Source organism: Cyanistes caeruleus, chromosome 16, assembly GCF_971803275.1.
Source record: "Cyanistes caeruleus chromosome 16, bCyaCae1.hap1.1, whole genome shotgun sequence".
Taxonomy (NCBI): Eukaryota; Metazoa; Chordata; class Aves; order Passeriformes; family Paridae; genus Cyanistes; species Cyanistes caeruleus.
The window spans coordinates 2,458,221-2,477,526 of record NC_141716.1 but is presented as its reverse complement, the minus strand read 5'-3'; the positions used below and the strand labels follow the sequence as shown (position 1 = coordinate 2,477,526).

The window sequence follows — 19,306 nt, the reverse complement described above, 5'->3', positions numbered from 1 at the left end:
GTGTGAGAGGATGATGTGCTCCCTGTAGATTAATCAGGAGTCAGGAACTTCTCCCAAAGTTTTCCTCTGTGCTCAGGTACCAGCCTGGTGCATTTCCTATTGACTGGATTTTGTACCGTGTTGCATTTGTTAAAACCAAAAATTAACTTTGCAGCTGTTTAAAAAAAAAAAAGCCAAAACAATTCTGTAATTAGAAATTCTGAGTAAAGTCCTCAGGACACAATCAATATTGGGCTATCATAAGTTACAGAACATTGTACAGTTACATTTAGAGAGAGACTTTACAGGAATAGAAAAAAACAATTAAAAAGGAAAATACATTTATCAGACATACATGGAGAACAAAAAAATAAAAAATCAGTCCCATAATCAACAACTTTTGCTCCAATACACAGCAAACATTACCACCCAGCCACTGTGACGATGACATTTCCAGGCAGGATGTGGAGAAGAAAGTGCAGATTTAATTCTTCTGCATCAGCTGCTGTGGGGATCTTCCCCTGCTGCCAGTGCACCCAGGGAATTCCTGGTGGGAATTCTGAGAGTGGGGATCTTCCCCTGCCGCCAGTGCACCCAGGGAATTCCTGGTGGGAATTCTGAGAGTGGGGATCTTCCCCTGCTGCCAGTGCACCCAGGGAATTCCTGGTGGGAATTCTGAGTGCGAAGTGGTGCCAAAAGGAGCAGCAGCAGTGGCAGGTCCCTCAGTCCATCATGGCCCTGAACTGCTGGGTGTACTTGGCCAGCTCCTCGGTCTGCTCCCGCAGCTCCCTGGTGGCCTCTGCGCTGGGATATTTGAGGGCTGCGGTTTTGGTGGCCAGGGCCAGGTTCTTGAGGAGGCTGCAGAAGCGGCTGCTGCTGTGCAGGACGTCGCTCCGGGCCTCCCTCTCCTGGGTTTCCTGGCACAGCGAATCCACCAGCTTCTGCCCCACCATGATGATGAGTTTGCTGTGGGAGATGAAGATTTCGGGGGGCTGCTGGTTGCTGAGGCTGGTGGTGAAGACGCCGATGGCCTTGTGCAGGGCAGCGAAGCACAGCCTGCAGTGCTCTGGGAGGGGGATTTTCCTGGCAGGCTCCTGCCTGCTGGGATTTTCAGTCTTTTTTGCACATGGCAGGACCTGGAGAAAGGGTTAAAATAAAAATAGATTCAGCCTGGTGTCACACGCTGGTTGTTTCTTTGGTTGCTCTACCCTAAATTCTTGTGGTCTTCAAATTGCCCCACCCTGGAGCCTTTACAGTAATTTTTCTTTCCATAAAGTGTTGGAAATTCTCCTGATTGTCTTTTTCCCTCCTAAATACAGTTTTAATAATGGATAGCACACAAAGTGCTGCAGACAAACACCAACCCTTTACCCAGTCTGGCCTTGAAGCTTCCAAATAATACAAAACATTGATCTTTAATGGACTTAATCGGGGTTATGAATGATTAAAATGCACAAAACAAGAGTCAATTTTGTGCCAGTGCATGACAAGATACTTTGCAATGGTTGATTCTCACAGGCTTTATCCCAAATGGTGCTGAAAGGCAATAAAATAAACTGTATGACTTTAAACTGGAGTTGTTTGTTTGAGGAAGATAAGTGTTCTTCACCGGTTTTCAGCAGTAATTCTGAGAAAATGATCTCAGAGAAGCAAATAGGTCTCTGTGTATAGAGATGTGTGTCTGAGTTTTAGCAAGCACAGAAATCAGGGACTAAAAGCCCTCATAAATAATATTTTCAAAGTCAGAAATACCTTTGGGTTTGACTCTGTACTCTTCTTTGCTACTTCTTTACCTGAAATGACTTTCTGTGCCTGTCACAAATTAAAATGAAAGCAAAGTTGAAACAACTACATAAAGTATTTAAATATATATGTGGTTTTCTCTTATTATTCTTTATTATATTTATTATATTTATTATTTCTACTTGTTCCGTAGCCTTCATGTTACAAATAGAAATGGGGATTTTTTAGAAGGAGCTGTGGGTTTTTTCCTCCTAAAAATGTAGTACCTAGTCCTGCAAGATCTGAGACTGAAACCAATATCATCAAAACCTTGTAACAAAACATTCCCTAAATTTTAAGGACAATCAGCATTTCTTTGGGAAACTAAGGGAGATGTTCTTAGTAGATATTTCAGTAACTCTAGGGAGATTCTAAGAATTATCCAGAATTATTCTAACAACTAAATGTGATAATTCACAGAGTTTAATTTCTATGAAAACAGGATTTCCAGCACCTCAAGTTAGGATGGAACATCCCTTGTCACGCCAAACACAACATGCAGCAGGAAGAGAACTGTGAGGGAAAAGGGAAGTAAGGAATTGCTAACTCCCAAATCCTGCTTCCCAAATGAATTCAAACTGGCAAGAATGATAAAAATGTTTGATTTTTCTCTGTTGATTAAAATGACTGCACATTGTACGTGTGCCATCCAGCACTGTCACAAAATCCTGGACTCACGTAAAGTCTGGAAAACTCAACGTGCCAGGGGTGCAAAGGTAAAATAGTGCTGATAGTTCATAGCTTAATATCTGCAAAAGGTGGGGAGATGAAACCCCAGTGTCACTGACCTGTAACTGCACATAATCACAATCCTCGCTGCAATTTCCTTCTGGTTTCTGCATAGGGACCTGGCTTTGGCTGGATTTCTCAGCAGCATTTCTCTGGAGTGACTCAATTTCTACTCTTCTTGGCGCTGGGATTTGTTTTGCCATTTTGCATTCTGGGTTCACTTTTGGTTGCTTCTTTTCTTGTTCCTTCTGGTTCTTCCTGAAGAGCAGCTTCCCGTTGGCGATGATGATGGACACAAACCTCTTGATATCGTCTGGAATTGTCCGGGCCACCATAACGAAGCGATCCAGGTCGTCAGGATTGTTCTGGGGCTTCCTGAGCACCAAAGCCTCCAGGGACCAGCTGCAGCTGTTGAGAGCTTCCCTCGTTTCTGTCAATATTTTGTAGGAGTTTGTGAGGATTTCCAGCTGTTTTTTAATTCTGGCCTGCAGGTTGTTATCCGTGAGGTTGGAGGCGTTTCCCTTCAGGGCTTGAGCAAAAGCCAGGAACTCTCCCATTGACACCTTTATGTGGTCCACTGCTCTGTGGATCTCCTCCAGGCTTTTCTCCAGGTGCTCCTGCAATCTCCACTTGCTGCTCACAAAGATCATTAAGCTGGCGATGGAGCTGGACACGCCGTGCTGCAGCCGCGTCAGGGTCTCGATGGCTGCCTCCAGCTCCAGTTTGATTTCTTGGACAGGCTCTGCTGATGGTGACAGTGTAGAAGACGACTCAGCAGAAGAGCTGGAGGATGAGGTCAGAGTGCTGCTCCTGCTGTCCACACTAGAGACACACAAACTGTCATTTTCTGACTTGGGGTTCACAGAGAGCTGTGGAGAAACACCGTGTGCTTGGTCACTGTTGTTTTCCATCGCTTTCTTGGAGTGCCCAGCACTGGGCAAACCTTTGGGAATATCATAAACGTTCTCCTCAGAGATCTGACTCTCAGCTTTGGCAGCCGGGAGACTCGGGGGCACCTCAGAGCTGCCGTTCTGTGGCAGGAGGAGCACGTCCCGTGAGGATGGAACGTCGTAGAGGGGGATTTCTGGAAGCGTTAATTTCCGCTGGGGCGGTGGAATGTGGTACAACTGTGCATTTCCAACCTTGGCTTCGGTGGCCGTGGATGGAGCCTTGTACCTGGCTGGGGGAATGTCATACAGCACCTGCTTCTCCACACATTGGCCAGGAGGGTTTGCTTTGAACCCAGAATTTTCAGGGGATACTGGAATATCGTAAATCCATTCAGACTTCCGAGGGTTTGGCAAAGTGTTGTAATGGCCCCAGCACTTCTTCTGAGATTTATTTTCTGAGTCATCGAGTTCTCTTTTGGGAGGGACATCATATAACTGCAACAAAGCACAGAGGGTTCATAAATCATCTTTTCAAACAAGAATGAGAAGCAGAACTGAATTCTCAGGGCACATAAATGTGTGCAACTGCACTGATGTCAATGGAAGGGCAGCACGGAAAGGCTGCCTGTATGTTTTATTTTCTAACATGCACAAGTTGCACCTATAAAAGGTAAAATATTTGGAGCACAGGTGATTAGATCCTACAGAGAAGTCCCCAGACAGTGAAATCTGTGGACACTTGATTTTTTTCCCACTCACATGCACACCCTGACATGGAATAAATCACCAACAGACACCACTGAGTCTGCTCAAACATCTTCAATGAATTTAAATTTTTCTGGATACACATATCCAGCTGGAGTCCAAGCTGGAAAAGGGAAATTCAGGACCATTTGTTGTGTAAGATACAGTGGGGAAGAGATGGGAAACCTGTCCCTGCTCCAAGCCAGCCATCCCAGGAGGGATGGATTATTCTGTGCCCACCAAGCCTTACTTACATTGCCTGCTGCTGAGTCCTTCTGGCTGCCAGCTCCTGCTTTTTCTGGCTTGGATGGGATGTTGTAAAGCTTCTTTTGCTCTGCCTGGAAACTCTCAGTGGATCTGCCCAGCACGGAGCCCTTCCGTGTGCCAGGAGGGGTGGCACCACCCTGTTCAAAGAGGAAAAAATGCTTTATTTTGATCCTTTTTAGAGCCCACCAGGGCCTTGAGTGGGATCAAAGGCTTTGGGCCAGACATGAGCAGGTTTGGGTCAGAGCAGGGATCATCCCCTCACACAAAGGGCATGACTCCAGGAAATCTGGGGACAATAATGGACTGGGCTGGGAGCAGCAGGGTGTGGGGACATGTCCCAGTGCCACTCACCCCTCTGTGTGGGGGTGGCAGGACAGGGCTGGGGGCTGCTGCCCATCCCATCCTGGTGACCTACATGGGCTCAGAGCTGGAGGAAATGTGACATTCTCTGACCCCAGGGGAGTGGGACAGCACCGAGGACAGGATTGTGTAACAGGACACGTCAAGGTGACGTGGCCAAATCCAGGGTGTGTTTTTCCCAGGAGAGGGGTGCTGGGGGTGACATTTAATTTCTTAATAATAATGCTGGACACGTGCTTGTGACTCTTCTCTAAACATCCCCAAATCACCCTGACCAAATGACACCACCACATCTCCCCAGGGATTCTGAGGCAGAGAGCTTGACACTGATACACAGAATTCAGCAGTGTCAGCCTCTAACAATCCACAGGGAAATGTCTTCCTGATGGAAAAAATAGAAGGATTTATTAGAAATGCACCAAAATGTACATTGCTGTACATTTCTAAGAAACTCAGCAGAACTGAGATTTTGAGCTAAAAATAGATTGTTTGCTTCCCAATTGTACAAAAAGCAAACAGGCTGACAGTAGAATTGACCTGCAGATCTACTCTGAGGTGCTTCAGGGTGCCAGGGAGGGAGCGGGGCAGGACTCACCTGTGGGAGCAGGGACCCACGGTGCTGTGAGGAGGGGACATCGTACACCTCACCCCTGATGTTTGGGGCTGAAGCCCGGCAGGCTCTTGGGAGGGTAAACAGGTGCTTGGAGGGGAGAAAAAAAAATAAAAAATAATAAAACTTCATTAGCAGGAAGCTCAGAACAGCTTTGAAAAGTCATTTAGGTGAATAATCCACTGTTGGAGTAATCACTCTTCAGTGATAGAATCCTTCAGCTCTTCACTGAAGGTGAGAGACAGGAACTGACCTTACAAGCAATAGGATGTTTATTCCCAAATAATTCTCCTTTGCCAGCATTTCTGGTACATTTTTGATAAGACCTGAACTGGCACATACACATCAAAGACAATCTGCCTTACTAATGGGACAGAAAAGATTTGGAGAAAATCCAGCTGCAGTTATCACTTAAACCTTTAAACTGCTCAAAAGCAGAAGCACTTAAAAAAGGAAGTGGGGAAATTTCTACTTCTCCAAGCCCACAGTCATTGGGTCAAGTCATTTTAATGTAAGAGTAGCAAAAAAGTGCAGGCTGAGCATTATTCTGTAGTTCTGAGAGACTGACTCATTTGGAAGGAGTAAACCTTGATGTCCTGTCCAGCACCATAAACAGGGAAGTCCAGTATGGGAATTATATCTTTACAGTCAGATTTGTTTGATTAAACATAATTTAAACAAAGCAGCCATGACCAGATCTGTGGGACAATTAATGTCACAAAATATGAATGCTGGTTTAGGACTTTTCTTTTTAAAAATCAACCACCAAAAGGTGGAATTTTGTTCCTCCAGCCTGCCTTTAGTCTGGCTGCCCTCAGCTGATTTATGAATGGGCCATTACAAACCACTGGCCTCCAGAAACACTGCTGGGCTGAGATATTACAGTAAATGGTTTTAAACTGGAGGGGGTGCAAGTCCTGCAGCAAATAAACGTGGGGGAAATATGGTAGAGGAAGAAGAGTGCAGCTTCACTCTGCCTGGTTCAGCTCTCATCTGAAAACAGGGAATGAGGAGTGAGGACAAATCCTCTTAGTGCTCTGTGATGGAGAATCACAGAATCACAAAATGCTTTGGGAGGGATCCATCTGTTCCACCCCCTGCAAAGGGCAGGGACACCTTCCACTATCCCAGGTTGCTCCAAACCCCCTCCAGTCTGGCCTGGAACTCTTCCAGGGCTGGGGAATCCTGGGCAACCTGTGTCTGATTGTGAGCATCTTCCTTGCAAACACAGGCACAACTTCCCTCAGTGAAAGGGTAAAAGATAAGAGGTGTGAGGAAAACCATCCTCAGCCCAGGTCTGCTTCCAGATGGACAAATCTGAGAATCCAGCAAACAGGAAATTCACTGCATATCACATCTTGGTCCTGTTAGAAATCCTGTCCATGGCAGTAGAACCAGAAGGTGCCCTGTGCATGATGCAGAAGCAGTGAGGTTTCTCTGTGGGGTGATAACACCCAGGCTCTGAGGGATTTCTTTTTGTTTCATTGCTTTCAATCAGCTCCCTCAAGGACTCACAGTGGCTTTTCCCAGCTGCTCAGAGGACAGCTGAGTATGCCAGGAGCTTTGCCAGCTGTACCACAGGATCTCTGTGGGGTGGTCTGGATCGTTCTGTGCCCCCAGAGCTCCCCTGCCTTGGGGACAGCTTGTGACCACCAGGGTCGCAGCTGGTGTGGGGACAGCTGGGACACTGCCACGGGCAGCCCCACTCTCAGCTTCTGGATAATTATCAGAGGCTGGGACATTTCTTTTTCATTCTTCATTCTTTTTCATTCTTAGACTAGACATGGCTTAGGTGGATAAATTCATGAAAGGAGACAGGGAGAGCCAAGGAGCTCTTCTGCCAAACCATTCATCCACAAATGAATAGATGACATTTTCCACCTGATTTGCTGGCACAACATGTAAAATTGATGCCAATCTCTGATTCAGTTTGCAAATGGCTCCTTTAGGGTCAAGAATGTGGAGAAATCAGATCACAGCAAGCGCAAGAGAGTCTCTTGTAGCTGTACTCAGTTTGAGTTATGGTTGTGTACTGCAGCTGCAGAGCTGAAAATGAGGTTTTGGTCACCAGGGATGCCCTGGGTTTGTTGTTTTCCAGCACCCACCTGCCACCCAGCAGGAAGCAGCAACGAGGTTTCTGTCAGCAGCCTTCCACACAGCAGGAGGAAAGGTGGCTGACTGAGCCCCATAAATCAAACAATCATTAAATCAGCCCAAAACACCATATAGCTGAATTTTCTTTCTTTCCCTTTTTCAATTAGAATTTCTAATGTGATTTTCATACACAGAATAAAGAGCCTCCCAGGGCTGGAGAGCTCACAGAACTGAACAAAACCTCACACTTGAACTCTATCCCCACCTGCTCTATTTCCCTTTCATTATGAAACATTCCACACCCATTTTTTTTTGGTGAAGAAAGCACAAGGTTTTGATCTTAAAAACCAGTAACATGTAATCAATTTGCATGTTCCATGTATGAGTTTTGTTTGAATGTCAAACATGAGGAGCTGGGAGAAAGAAGAGCCAGGCCAGGGAGCTGTAATGAAACGCTGGAAAACCAGTTTGTTCTCCTCTGTAACTGGGGAAACTGGTGGCATCTGTCCTCCTGTACACCTTGGTCAATAATGTCTCAGCAGCAGCAAAAATGGGCTGGGAGAGAAACTGGCTCAGAGCAAGAAAACTTTGTGTCCTTCTGCGTGTCTGGCAGGGGCTGCTGCTTTGTGCAAGCTTAGTGACAGCACAAGAGACAGGCAGCAGCATTCTGAGCTTGCTGAGCTGCTGGAGACAATAAAAACCAGACCAAACCCAGCAATCATGCACCAAAGGTTGATTTTTTTTTAAAATTATGAATCATGCTCCTGTGCAGATGGATGCAAAGATCCCACATGTGCCCCAAGGGCTCTGGATGGCCACAGGCTGTGGCCCATCAGAGAAGAAAATTGTGTGTCTTGTTAATTTAACATTGTAAATGATTTATAGATTCTCCCAAACAAATGGTATATTCTTTACTTCCTGCCCTATTTTACAGCTGTTTTAAACTGTCAGAAAGGTGAGGCAGTACACACTATAGACACTCATCTGTCGCCCAGAGCAGCGTTTCTCACACAATGCTGTAAATTGATGGGGCTTTCCTTAAACACCCTCATTCTGCTACAAACTCCACTGCAAACCTCCAGCTTTCTTATTTCCCCACTCCCAGCGAGGGCTGTAACAAGAACATCTGCCGTTTTTAGAGCTGCCTTTATCCTCACCTGGTGCGTGGAGCGCTTGGTCCTCTCGCTGAGCAGCTGCGCCGCCAGGGCCGGCACCTGGTACACGGCCTGGGCAGGGACGGCTGGTGGCTGAACCCAGCCCTCCATCTTCTCGTAGGTGGCCGACAGCGCCGTGGCCTTGGGCACAGAGGGCACGGAGGGCACCTGGTAGATGTTGTGTGCCTCCAGAGGCTCCGTGGGGTGCTGGCTGCGGGCCGGGCCCGGCGGCAGGAGCTGCAGGCGGTTGGCGGGGGCCAGGCCGCGGTGGCCGTGCAGGGAGCATCGCCACCAGCCCTCGCTGCCCGGCACGTGCTGCTCCAGCACCGTCAGGATGTCCCCTCTGCGGAACGCCAGCTCGTCACAACTCTCGGCCTTGTTGTCGTAGAGAGCCTTGGCCAGGCTGTGCTGGGGACATGGACGACAACGACATCGTCACACCCGCGCCATGGCTCCTCGCTTCCCGCCTTGGTGTTCCCTCCTGGCTGGCACCCACGTTCCATCTCCATCTGGGTTTTGTTCACCCACCCCTGTTCACACTGAACAACCTCTCTGGAACACCCCTGTTCACACTGAACAACCCCTCTGGAACACCCCTGTTCACATTGAACAACCTCTCTGGAACACCCATTTTCACATTGAACAACCCCTCTGGAACACCCCTGTTCACACTGAACAACCCCTCTGGAGCACTGGTTTCAGAGTTAAACCGTAGCACTTTGTGTCTGCTATGTTCAGTGCAATAAAGAAATAGATAATAATGAAATCGCTGTGATATATTTCTTCATCACCCTTGCCCGCTCGAGGCTCTTGAAGAGCACTGCTAATCTTTGTTATTTAGATTTATTGTATTAGACTTACGTATATTGGACTTGTAAGCTAAAACACAAGATGTTCCACCTCAAAATGAGGAAGAAGCTCTTTCCATGAGGGTGGCAGAGCCCTGGAACAGCTGCCCAGGGAGGGTGTGGAGTGTCCCTCTCTGGAGACACCCCAAACCCACCTGGATGCATTCCTGTCTCACCTGCTCCAGGTGACCCTGCCTTGGCAGCAGGGTTGGACTGGGTGATCTCCAGAGGTCCTTTTTCAACCCTAATGATCCCTCTGTGGAAAACAGGTTCCCACTGCCATTCTGTGAATTCTTCATCTCACACTTACTCATTACAAGACCACAGAATCATGGAATGCTTTGGGTGGGAAGGGAAAATCATCTCATCCCTGCCATGGGCAGGGACACCTCCCACTATCCCAGGTTGCTCCAAGCCCTGTCCAGCCTGCCCTTGGACACTTGCAGGGATGGGGCAGCCAGAGCCAGCTTCAGTCACCCCAGGCATTTGTGCAAAGGGTAGAGAAAGCTGTGGATGTCATTTTTTAGTTCTTTTTCAGTACAAGGTAGATTTTGCTTTCAGCTTTAGAACGGCGCTGTCTGCTCCCCAGTCAGTGGGACACTGGCTGTGTCTCAGCATGAATTTCTTATCAGAAAGTGCAAGTACTGTCCAGAGAGATAGCACCCAAATAGGAAACGTGATGCCCTGTATTTTTGTCTAGACCATTTGCTGTGAGGCAGCAGCTGGCTTGAAGCTGCAGCAGAAGAACTCAAATTTGTCAGCTCAGCTGGCGACCAGGGCCCGCTGTTGGCTGCAGGCGTTTTGTGGTCGGGCTGGCCGTGAACAATGGCTTTTTTGTGGGACAAGGGCAGCTGCCAGCGTGGACAACAGCCCCTTTGGCCTCATGGTCCAGCCTGGCTTTTGCTTTGAGCATGGGAGTCCACTTTTGATGGAGTCAGGCCCTCAGGAATCCCCTCTGGGGCGGGCCTGGGCTCTACACTTTAAAAAAACAACAGGGGAACAGCCAACTTTTCCTGCTGTTCACCAACACTGCTCGGTCCGTGGGTTTGGATGCTGCACAGACACACTTCTGAAGGACAGATCTTCTTCCTCAGCCCTGAGGAGGGTGGGCAGAGGAAAACTCTCCCCCTTTTCCAACGTGAAGAGCCTTATCCAGGCACACGCAGGAAATGGGTGAAGGGCCAGGAAGGCTGGGGTGAGGATCTGAGCTGGGCACACACACCAAGGCTGCCCTTCCTATTTACACCCACACGGCTGGGAGGAACATTTGGTTCACACTGTGGTTTTAAGAGGCATCTAAATATTGATGTTTCCCCAAACAAGTCTTTCCTGTGGCAGCAGCACACTCAAGATGCTGCTGAGCCCAATTTTATAACCAGAGACACAAAGCTTTCCATCAGAGGGGTCCCTGCTGGAGGCACAGCACACATTCCTTTGGTTTGGCCAATTTATTAATTGATTTATTAATCAATTAAATCATAGGGCACTCTGGGGAACCTGACCTAGCTCAAAAACAGATCTGTTCATGGATCATCTCATATCCCATCCAGAGAGCTGGAATGGAAAAATGAAGACTTTGACTAGAGAAGTGATGGAGACAAGCCCTAAACTCCAGTCTGTAGAAAATGACTGGACTGAGAGGTTGTCACACCTTGGACAAGCAGGGTCAGTGGAGCTCTTAAAAAGAGGAGATCAAAAAATAAAAAAAATTAAAAAAAAAAACAAGCCTCAAAGGTTTTCCAGCTAAGGCAGGGCTTAATTAAATTCCAAGTTTCAGGAAAAGCACTCGACACAGTGGAGCTGCAGAGCACACACTTCCTGTGCACTCTGGGTGTTTCAGTATTTCAATATTTCAATATTCAGTAATTCAGTATTTCAGTATTCCAGTATTTCAGTATTCCAGTATTCCAGTATTTCAGTTTTCCAGTATTCCACTATTTCAGTATTCCAGTATTCCAGTATTTCAGTATTCCAGCATTCCAGTATTTCAGTATTTCAGTTTTCCAGCATTCCAGCGTTCCAGTATTTCAGTATTCCAGTATTTCTGTATTTCAGTATTTCAGTATTCCAGCATTCCAGTATTTCAGTATTCCAGTATTTCTGTATTTCAGTATTTCAGTATTCAGTATTTCTGTATTTCAGCATTTCAGCATTTCAGCATTTCAGTATTTCAGCAGGGTGCACAGCACTGCCCCAGGAGCTGCAGGAGGTGGGTGCTCACCCCTCGCCTGTGTGCACGCCGTGGTTTGGGGTTATCTGCAGCCAGCTCTGGATCATCCCACGGTGGCTGTGGCCAGAGCCCAGGCCCTGCCTGCTCCCCCAGCTCCCAGGACATGTGTGAGGCATCACTGTGGCAGCCCCTTCCTCTGCTGGGAGCAGCAGCAGCCCTGACCTGGCCGTGACTGTAAACAAGCGCTGCATTCCCAGGATCCAGAGCCCTTTGGGATGCTCAGCGAGGAGGGGGCTGTGCTGGGAGGGCACTGGGAGCAGCGTTTTTCCCTGACAGCCAGCAGAGCTCGGGCTGTCCAGCGTGTCCTCCCCAGCCAGGGCTTGTGGAGCTCTCTGTGCTTTGTGTCTGTAAATAACCAACGTGGAAAAAGCACTAAAGCAACACAGGTGGGGCCCAAGAGATTTTCCTTCTTTGCTCGCTGCTTCAGCCCCACCAGCAGCCTTGGAAAACCTCTCCTAAGACAAAGAACATCCACAAAAAGCGCCTTGAGAGGCACCTTGAGTGGGTTTAAACCAGCTGGTGACAGAGCACAGGCCTGGAAAAGAGGAAGAATTGGTCCCCTGCAGCTCCTCCTGAGGCTCTGGGACCCCCAGAGCCCCCAGCCACCCCAGGGCAAAGCAAGTGGGTCACACACTGAAGGGATTTACAGTGCAGGGTCCCTGGAACAGCTTCACTTCAAAAGTTCTCATGTGGCTGGAGGTGCATCTCTTTTATTGGAGTGTGGCTCAGATGTGGAGAGAGCCATTCCCCTCCCAAATTGGACTTTCCACATCTTTGTTGTTTGCAGATCCTTATCCAGCACTGGTCCCTCTATAAAGCCTTGGCAGCCCTTGGGAGTCATAGGAATGAAAGCTGCTACCTCATGTTTATTAATGGAGAAATTGTAATTAAGAGCAGTAAAGCTGATCAGGGCCCAGTTCTATGATGTAAAGTTTTATACCCTCAGACTGACATCTGTGCTCTGTGTACACAATAGATATTTATGCTAAGGAAAAAACATCCCACTGTTACTAAAATCTCCTGATGTCTCTCCTACCCCAAACCTGATATTTAGTGTTTAGGCCCATGCAACAGAAAAAAATATCATTATAAAATATATACAAACATTGCTAGAAAAATCCAAGTGAACACAGTGTTCACAGCACATGATAATTTGAGCATCTTGCCCACAAGCCTCACAAAATAATTTCTCTATGCCCCTGACCCACTCAGTTTGTATTTGGAAATCTCAATTTGCTACCCCATGTTATTTCATGTGAATGGGTTTCACAGCATTTCAGATAAAAAAGATATTTTTCATTCATTATCTTCAATTTGCTTCTTTAAAACCCCTATTGTGTAAATAAAGAAGACAGTTTAATCCTGGGATTTTTGTGGAGCGAGAGAAATGTTTCTCATGGTGCACATCAATAAATGTGTGAGCTCTTTTACTGCAGGAAAGTGGGACTTAAAATACTTGAGGAGGAAGAGCTAGAGCAGCGGGTTGTGTTTGCTAAACAGCTCTGCTCATGCATCAGTGGCACCTCTGACATGTTTACAGAGCAGCTTCCAGTTAATCCCTTCACCTCCCAACAAAGCTGCAGAAATAAACATTCTCCATCATCCATTAGCTGGGAACAGGCTTCCCTGAGAATCCCCTTCCAAACTCCAGACCACGTTGGGTCACTTAAATTCACCCAGTTAATTGTAGAGAGTTCACATCAACATCCACAGGAAAAGAGGAGAGTTTCCCTTAAAAGCTCAGATCGTTCTCTACCTGCATGTGCAGCATTTCCTGTGACTTGCAGAAGGTCCTTCTGCATTTTTTTTTTTGTTTTGTTTGTGTATTTTGGGAAAGAAATGGTCAGCTCATGCACAAGTTTTGTGTGAGCTTCGAGGAGGAATCAACATCAGGGCTCGCTTGTCCTGCTTTAATTGGTTTTGTGGGGGTGGGAGCAGGTGCTGATCAGCAGGTTTGGAATTCTAAATGATCAAATCAGTTTTTGATTAAACACAGAAACACCACTTTAAAAATTCAAGCTTACAAATCCTGCAGTTTCACACAAGGCAGTGCTGCAGAGGTGGGAATTACAAGCTGGAGTTCTGTTAATTCCCCCCAAACTCTCTTTTCTCCACAAATAAAGTCAATCCAATCCTGGCTGTGTTAAAATCACCAGAACGGGCAAGTGCAGCCAGGAGCTCATCCCACTCACAGCATTTTTATGTGAATTCAAGGGAAAATAAACTGTCACTTCCTGCTGCTCCAAACCCTCCCTGTGTGACATTCCTGGCCTTTGGGTCCTCAAATTTTATTTTTTTTTAAATTATTTTTTCCATATGAAGTCAACCACTTTAGTTTTTTTGACTTTTTTAAACCTTTCAGTATCTTGATTATACCTGACTGAATTTATTTTTATTTTTCTGTTATTTCTGTTTACAGATACAGAAAGTCCTGCTGAGTACAAGCAGCCTCCTCAGAGCAGGGTCCTCACCCTCCTTGCTCTCCCTGCCTATGGATCAGGCAAAACATTCCCAGGGAAGCTCAGCAGGAGCAAATGGCACATTTTTCATTGAAAAAAGGGAATTTTTTCAGCAATTCCTGCTGCTGGAGGTGCCAGGGTGCTGTCCCTGCATGCTGTGCCCTTTTTTGAGTTCAGGGTGGGGGTTTCTGATTCACCAAGAATCAGCAGCAGCAGCATCGCTGCAGCATCCTGGGGCTCTCTGCCTGCCCCCAAATCCTCACCCTGCCCTCTGCACATCCCTGCAAAGCTCCTGTTTCGGAGCAAACCAACGAAATGCACCCAATCAATCGAGAAGTGGCCGGTTTTTGAAGAAATAGCGCAGAAGTGGTGATATTTCCCTGGTTTAAAGCGGCTTTTGCTGTGTCCTGGACACCGCTCCTGCTGTCCCCAGCTGCCTCTGGCTCCTCACAGCCAGAGCCCCAGCTCAGCACAAAGCCCAGCCCAGGGACTGGGGTACAGCCGGGGACAAACAGCTCCAAAATGCGTTTGAGCCATGGCTCGTTGCCCTCAACACCAGGAGAGAACAGTATTTCCCAAAAATGAGCGTCCTCTCCTCTCCTGAGCTCCAGTTCTCCCTGCAGACAGGACGTGGCCAGTCTTTCCCTCGGTGAGAAGGCTCACAGGGCTCAGGCTGAAATTTCTTAGTGTTTTCCTCATCACACAGTGACCTCAGTTCTTGAGACATTTCCATTGCCCATCTTCTAGGAATTGGTGCAAAATCATCATCTTTTTTGAGGTAATGCACAGCTCAACTCTTAACCTCATTTTTTTTCCAAGAGAATGTGGAAGTGACCAGTCTGGGTCATTCATGATCATTTTTAATGAACTTGTTATTACTCACTGCACACAGAACAAACCCTCACCCTCCTCAGTCACACTGCTGTTCTGGAGAAGGGATTCATTTGGATTATATTTTAAAAATCAAGAGCACGTGCTCCTTTAGTGATGTGCAAATCAGCTGAACACACACCTTGCAAAGGGACCCTGGCAGGGGAAACCCAGATTTCCCCCTCTATCCACTACAAATGAAATCAGGAAAATCATTAAATTAACTGCAGCAGAAAGAAAATAACCCAGTACTTACACTGACCTTCATTTTTCTGCCTGTTTCCCTGCTAGTCCATCACCTGAGGAGGAGGAGGAGGATCTCCCCAGCCCTGTCAGTGGCTCAGGCAGCACTGGAGGCTCTGGCTGGGAGCCTGGAGAGGGAAAGCTCAGCCTCTGTCACCTCCTGCCCCAGAAAAGCTGCTCTGGGAATGGGGGGAGCTCATTACGTAGCAGAATTCCCTCCAGGAGCTGCTGGGCTGCAGCTGGTGATGTGCAGGACACACAGACCCCCCTGCAGGGAGCCTTCCCTGCTCTGAACAGAAACCCCAGGGCAGCAGCAGGAAAAGGATTGGATTTGGAAGCGTTTTTGCAGCAGCATTTTTTACTCCTGGTTTGTTGTGTTTGGGGTTTTTTTAGGTTTTGTTTGATTTTTGGTTTGGTTTGGGTTTTTTTTTTATTATTATTATTTTATTTTTTTCTTAGTTTAAAAGTGGTGTGAGGTTTGCTACACTTCTAACCTGTCTCTAGAAACCTGAACAGAACCCCTTTGTGGTTATAAACCCCCTGCAAAACAACCTCACCCTGCAAGAGGCAGAAAACCTGAGGAGGAAAGCTAAATATGACCTGCAGCTGAAGGGTTTCCTTGAAATAGGCTAAAAAAAAATCCTTGAATATTATTAAGGCGAAATGTTATTTAAAATTATTAATGGTTGCTATTTGCTTGGCCACAGCTGAGTCCAGGTCATGCTGGTGCACAGGTTTTACCACTTTGGACTCAGGATATCTTGGGGTTTGCAAATTTTTACTGGTTTTGCCTTTGTACACGCTGGCTTTTCTCTGGTAAAATCCTCTTCCTTCCTCTTTCCACAGTAGCTTCAAGATTAAATTAGACACTGGCTCCCAAAGGCACAATCCTGTAGCTAGAAAAGACTTGAGTATCTTGAGTGGAAAATGTTGAATTGAAAAGTTTCATCAACAAAATCTACACCTCTGGGCTGCGAGCAAACCAGCTGCTGTGCACAGGAGAAAAGAATTCCTGGCACAAAGTGGCCCATTTCAGGATCTTTGTGGTTTTTCTCTTCTTTCTTCTTTTTTTTTTTTTTAATATCAGAAGCAGCAGTCTGATCCCTTCAGACCCTCTGTGCAGGTGATCAGGAACCATTCATTTGCTACCCTGGAGTTTTTCAGGTGCTCCAGCATTTGAAATGATGGAGAAATATCAGTTACAAACCCACAACTTGTGGCCACAGAACTACTTTCAAATGCAATTCAATGTTCCCATGAATGAATCCCAGAGGGAATTCCTGCTGTGCAGGGCCACCTTCCCCTATCCCAGGCTGCTCCCAGCCCCAGTTCCAGCCTGGCCTGGGACACTCCAGGGGCAGCCCCAGCTGCTCTGGGCAGCTGTGCCAGCCTCTGCCCACCCTGCCAGGAACAATTTCTGCCCAATATCCCGTCCAGCCCTGCCCTCTGCCACTGGGAGCCATTCCCTGGCTCCTGCCCCTCCATCCTTTGGGAATTGTCTCTCTCCATCTTTCCTGCAGCTCCTCCAGGCCACACTGAGCTCACCCCAAAGCTTCTCCTGTCCAGGTGAGCAATCCCAGCTCTCCCAGCAGAGCTGCTCCATCCCTCTGCTCCTCCTGGAGCCTCCTCTGGACCCTCTCCAGCAGCTCCAGCTCCTGCCAGACCCCAGGTGTGGTCTCACCTGAGCAGGGCACAGGGACAGAGGCTCATTCTCCACACCCCAACTTGTGGGCGAGGTGGGAAGATGTGAACAGGGCATTTTAGGAGAAATAAACTCCATATCCACTTCATGCACATCCAAACTCTCCCCTTTTCCCTCTGGCAGCAGCTCAGCCAAAGCTGTCCCACCGCAGGAACCCACGGAGCTCACGGGGTTTGAAATTGCAGCGAGGGCTGCAACGCTTCCTGTGCAACAACAAACAAACAGCAACATTTGCTGGCTCAACTGAGTCTGAAATCTCTTCCAGAGGTGATTCCCTGGACAGGTGCAATATTTGGGACACGGGGATAATTGCAGAGTGTTTCCTGTCACAGCAATGCTGCTGAGGGTTGGTGCTTCAAGGAGTCCGGAGAGTAGGGGAAAAAAAAATCCCTTTGTATTTTTATATAATTCAAATATTATAATAAACAGTACTACCAGGGTAGGGGCCTTAGAAAGAATTCATAAATGATGTTGCAGAAATTAGTTTGGTTTTTTATTACTTAGGTGAAGTTGACTGGCTCTGGCCATGTCTGAAATGCTCACAGCAGAACAGAGAATCAGTTTGCTGGCAGTACATTGATTTATTGACAATCCACTCAAGAGAACTGGAAACATATGTAGAAATAGAAAATTCTTCTATATGGAGATGAAAAATGTCCTGCCTCAGTTACTGAAGACTCAGTGTGAAACATAGCCCCCTAATCTTTACAAGTCTTGATGGAAAATTTAGAGTGTAACAAAATGACTCACTGAGCTCCTACTAAGCTTTTCCCCCACTACATTTTCTATTAAATTTCCAGGAGGCAGTTTTATTTACAGCAAAGACTGAGGTCATAATCTGTGATGAAATTAATTCCATTACACCTTTGAGACCTGCAGCAGGACAGCAAGGCACTGACTTTGAATCAAGATTTCAGCGTTCTCCAACTCTTGCAGGTACAGCAGGACCTCTGGTCAATATAAAATTAATCTGGATGGAATATGGGTACAGAAATAAATGTAGCAAACCTTATACACTGGGTCCAGTCTTTCAAAATAGGAACACAGAGTGTTTCAAAATGTTTTCTGGTTTGCATGTAACATAAAGAAATTATGTCATGCAAGAGGGCACCAGGGCTGTCACTGAAAGTCTCTGGCAAAGGATCTGTGTCTCTAATGTCACTGCAGCACAGCAGTAAGGTGGAACCTTGACATTGTACCTTTATCATTTCACAAATGAGGTTATTTCCAGGTGTTTGTTGGTTTTCAATCCTGCTTTATTCAGGATCTTCACCAAGACATTTCTCCCAGTCAGTGGCTTTGTCACCATGAAAACCATAGGGGGACGTGAGCTACAAGAACCTTCTGTCCCCCTGAGATGAGGAACCCAAACACTTCACAGAATCACAGAGCCACTGAGGTTGGGAGAGACCCCTGAGCCCATCGAGTCCCAGCTGTTCCCCATCCCCACCCTGTCCCCAGCTCAGAGCACTCAGTGCCACCTCCAGGAATTCCTGGGACACCTCCAGGGATGGGGATCCAACCCTCCCTGGGCAGTTCCAGTGCCTGAGCTCCCTTTCCATGGGGAAATTCCTGCTGCTGTCCCCGCTGAGCTCCCCTGGCCCAGCCTGAGGCCGTTCCCTCTCCTCCTGTCCCTGTTCCCTGTGAGCAGATCCCAAATCCCCCCTGGCTGTCCCCTCCTGCCAGGGACTTGTGCAGAGCCAGAAATTCCCCCTGATCCCCCTTTGCTCCAGGCTGAGCCCCTTCCCAGCTCCCTCAGGAATTCTCCAGCCCCTTCCCAGCTCCCTCAGGAATTCTCCAGCCCCTTCCCAGCTCCCTCAGGAATTCTCCAGCCCATTCCCAGCTCTGTTCCCTGCCCTGGACACGCTCCAGCCCCTCCAGGTCCCTCTTGCCATGAAGTGCCACAGCTGGAGGGCTCTCAGCAGTGCTATTTCCAACATCACCACCCCTGATTTCAAACACCAAACCCTTCCCCACTCAGAAAGCCAGCCCTACCTTTGCAGCTGTGCTGCTCCTGGGGCTCACATCCATTGTTGTCATTCCCACCTGGAGCAGTGCAAGGGTCACAGTGGGACGGGGACACTGCAGCCGTGCCCAGCTTCTGTGTGTGGGCAGCTCCCCCTCGGCAAAGTCCATCTAACGGCACTTGGAAACAAGCTTCTCTTCTGGGAGAGTATCTGAGACAACAGAAGAAGGCAGAATAAAAACCAAAACAAGCCCTTTTGGCGACTCCAAGTGAGAAAACGAGAGGTGCAAGCGGGATTTTCCTTGGGCTTAGTGCCACCAGCTTGTCACAGTGAAGCAGTGGGAAGTCAGAGCCCTCTGCCCTGCTCCTGTTTCCTCTT

The 19,306-nt window shown here is 47.5% G+C and overlaps 1 protein-coding gene across 6 annotated transcripts; it reads right to left on the bottom strand.

The window, feature by feature from the left end:
• Positions 1 to 157: 157 nt before the first annotated feature.
• Positions 158 to 19,295, bottom strand: CASS4 (Cas scaffold protein family member 4). 6 transcript variants are annotated; one of them, XM_086852359.1, is made up of 7 exons: positions 18,957 to 19,295; positions 8,613 to 9,017; positions 5,347 to 5,451; positions 4,379 to 4,528; positions 2,550 to 3,875; positions 1,732 to 1,791; positions 158 to 1,115 (listed from the first exon to the last, which is right to left on the bottom strand). In XM_086852359.1, exons 1-7 carry the CDS (start codon positions 19,095 to 19,097, stop codon positions 702 to 704), a joined length of 2,601 nt encoding a protein of 866 aa, XP_086708485.1. In that variant the 5' UTR covers positions 19,098 to 19,295; the 3' UTR covers positions 158 to 701. The 6 variants fall into 6 exon arrangements, with proteins under 6 accessions (XP_086708485.1, XP_086708486.1, XP_086708488.1 ...); XM_086852360.1 differs by lacking the exon at positions 18,957 to 19,295 and adding an exon at positions 15,273 to 15,550; XM_086852362.1 differs by lacking the exon at positions 18,957 to 19,295 and adding an exon at positions 15,273 to 15,377 and having other exon boundaries at positions 8,613 to 9,012.
• Positions 19,296 to 19,306: the final 11 nt, after the last annotated feature.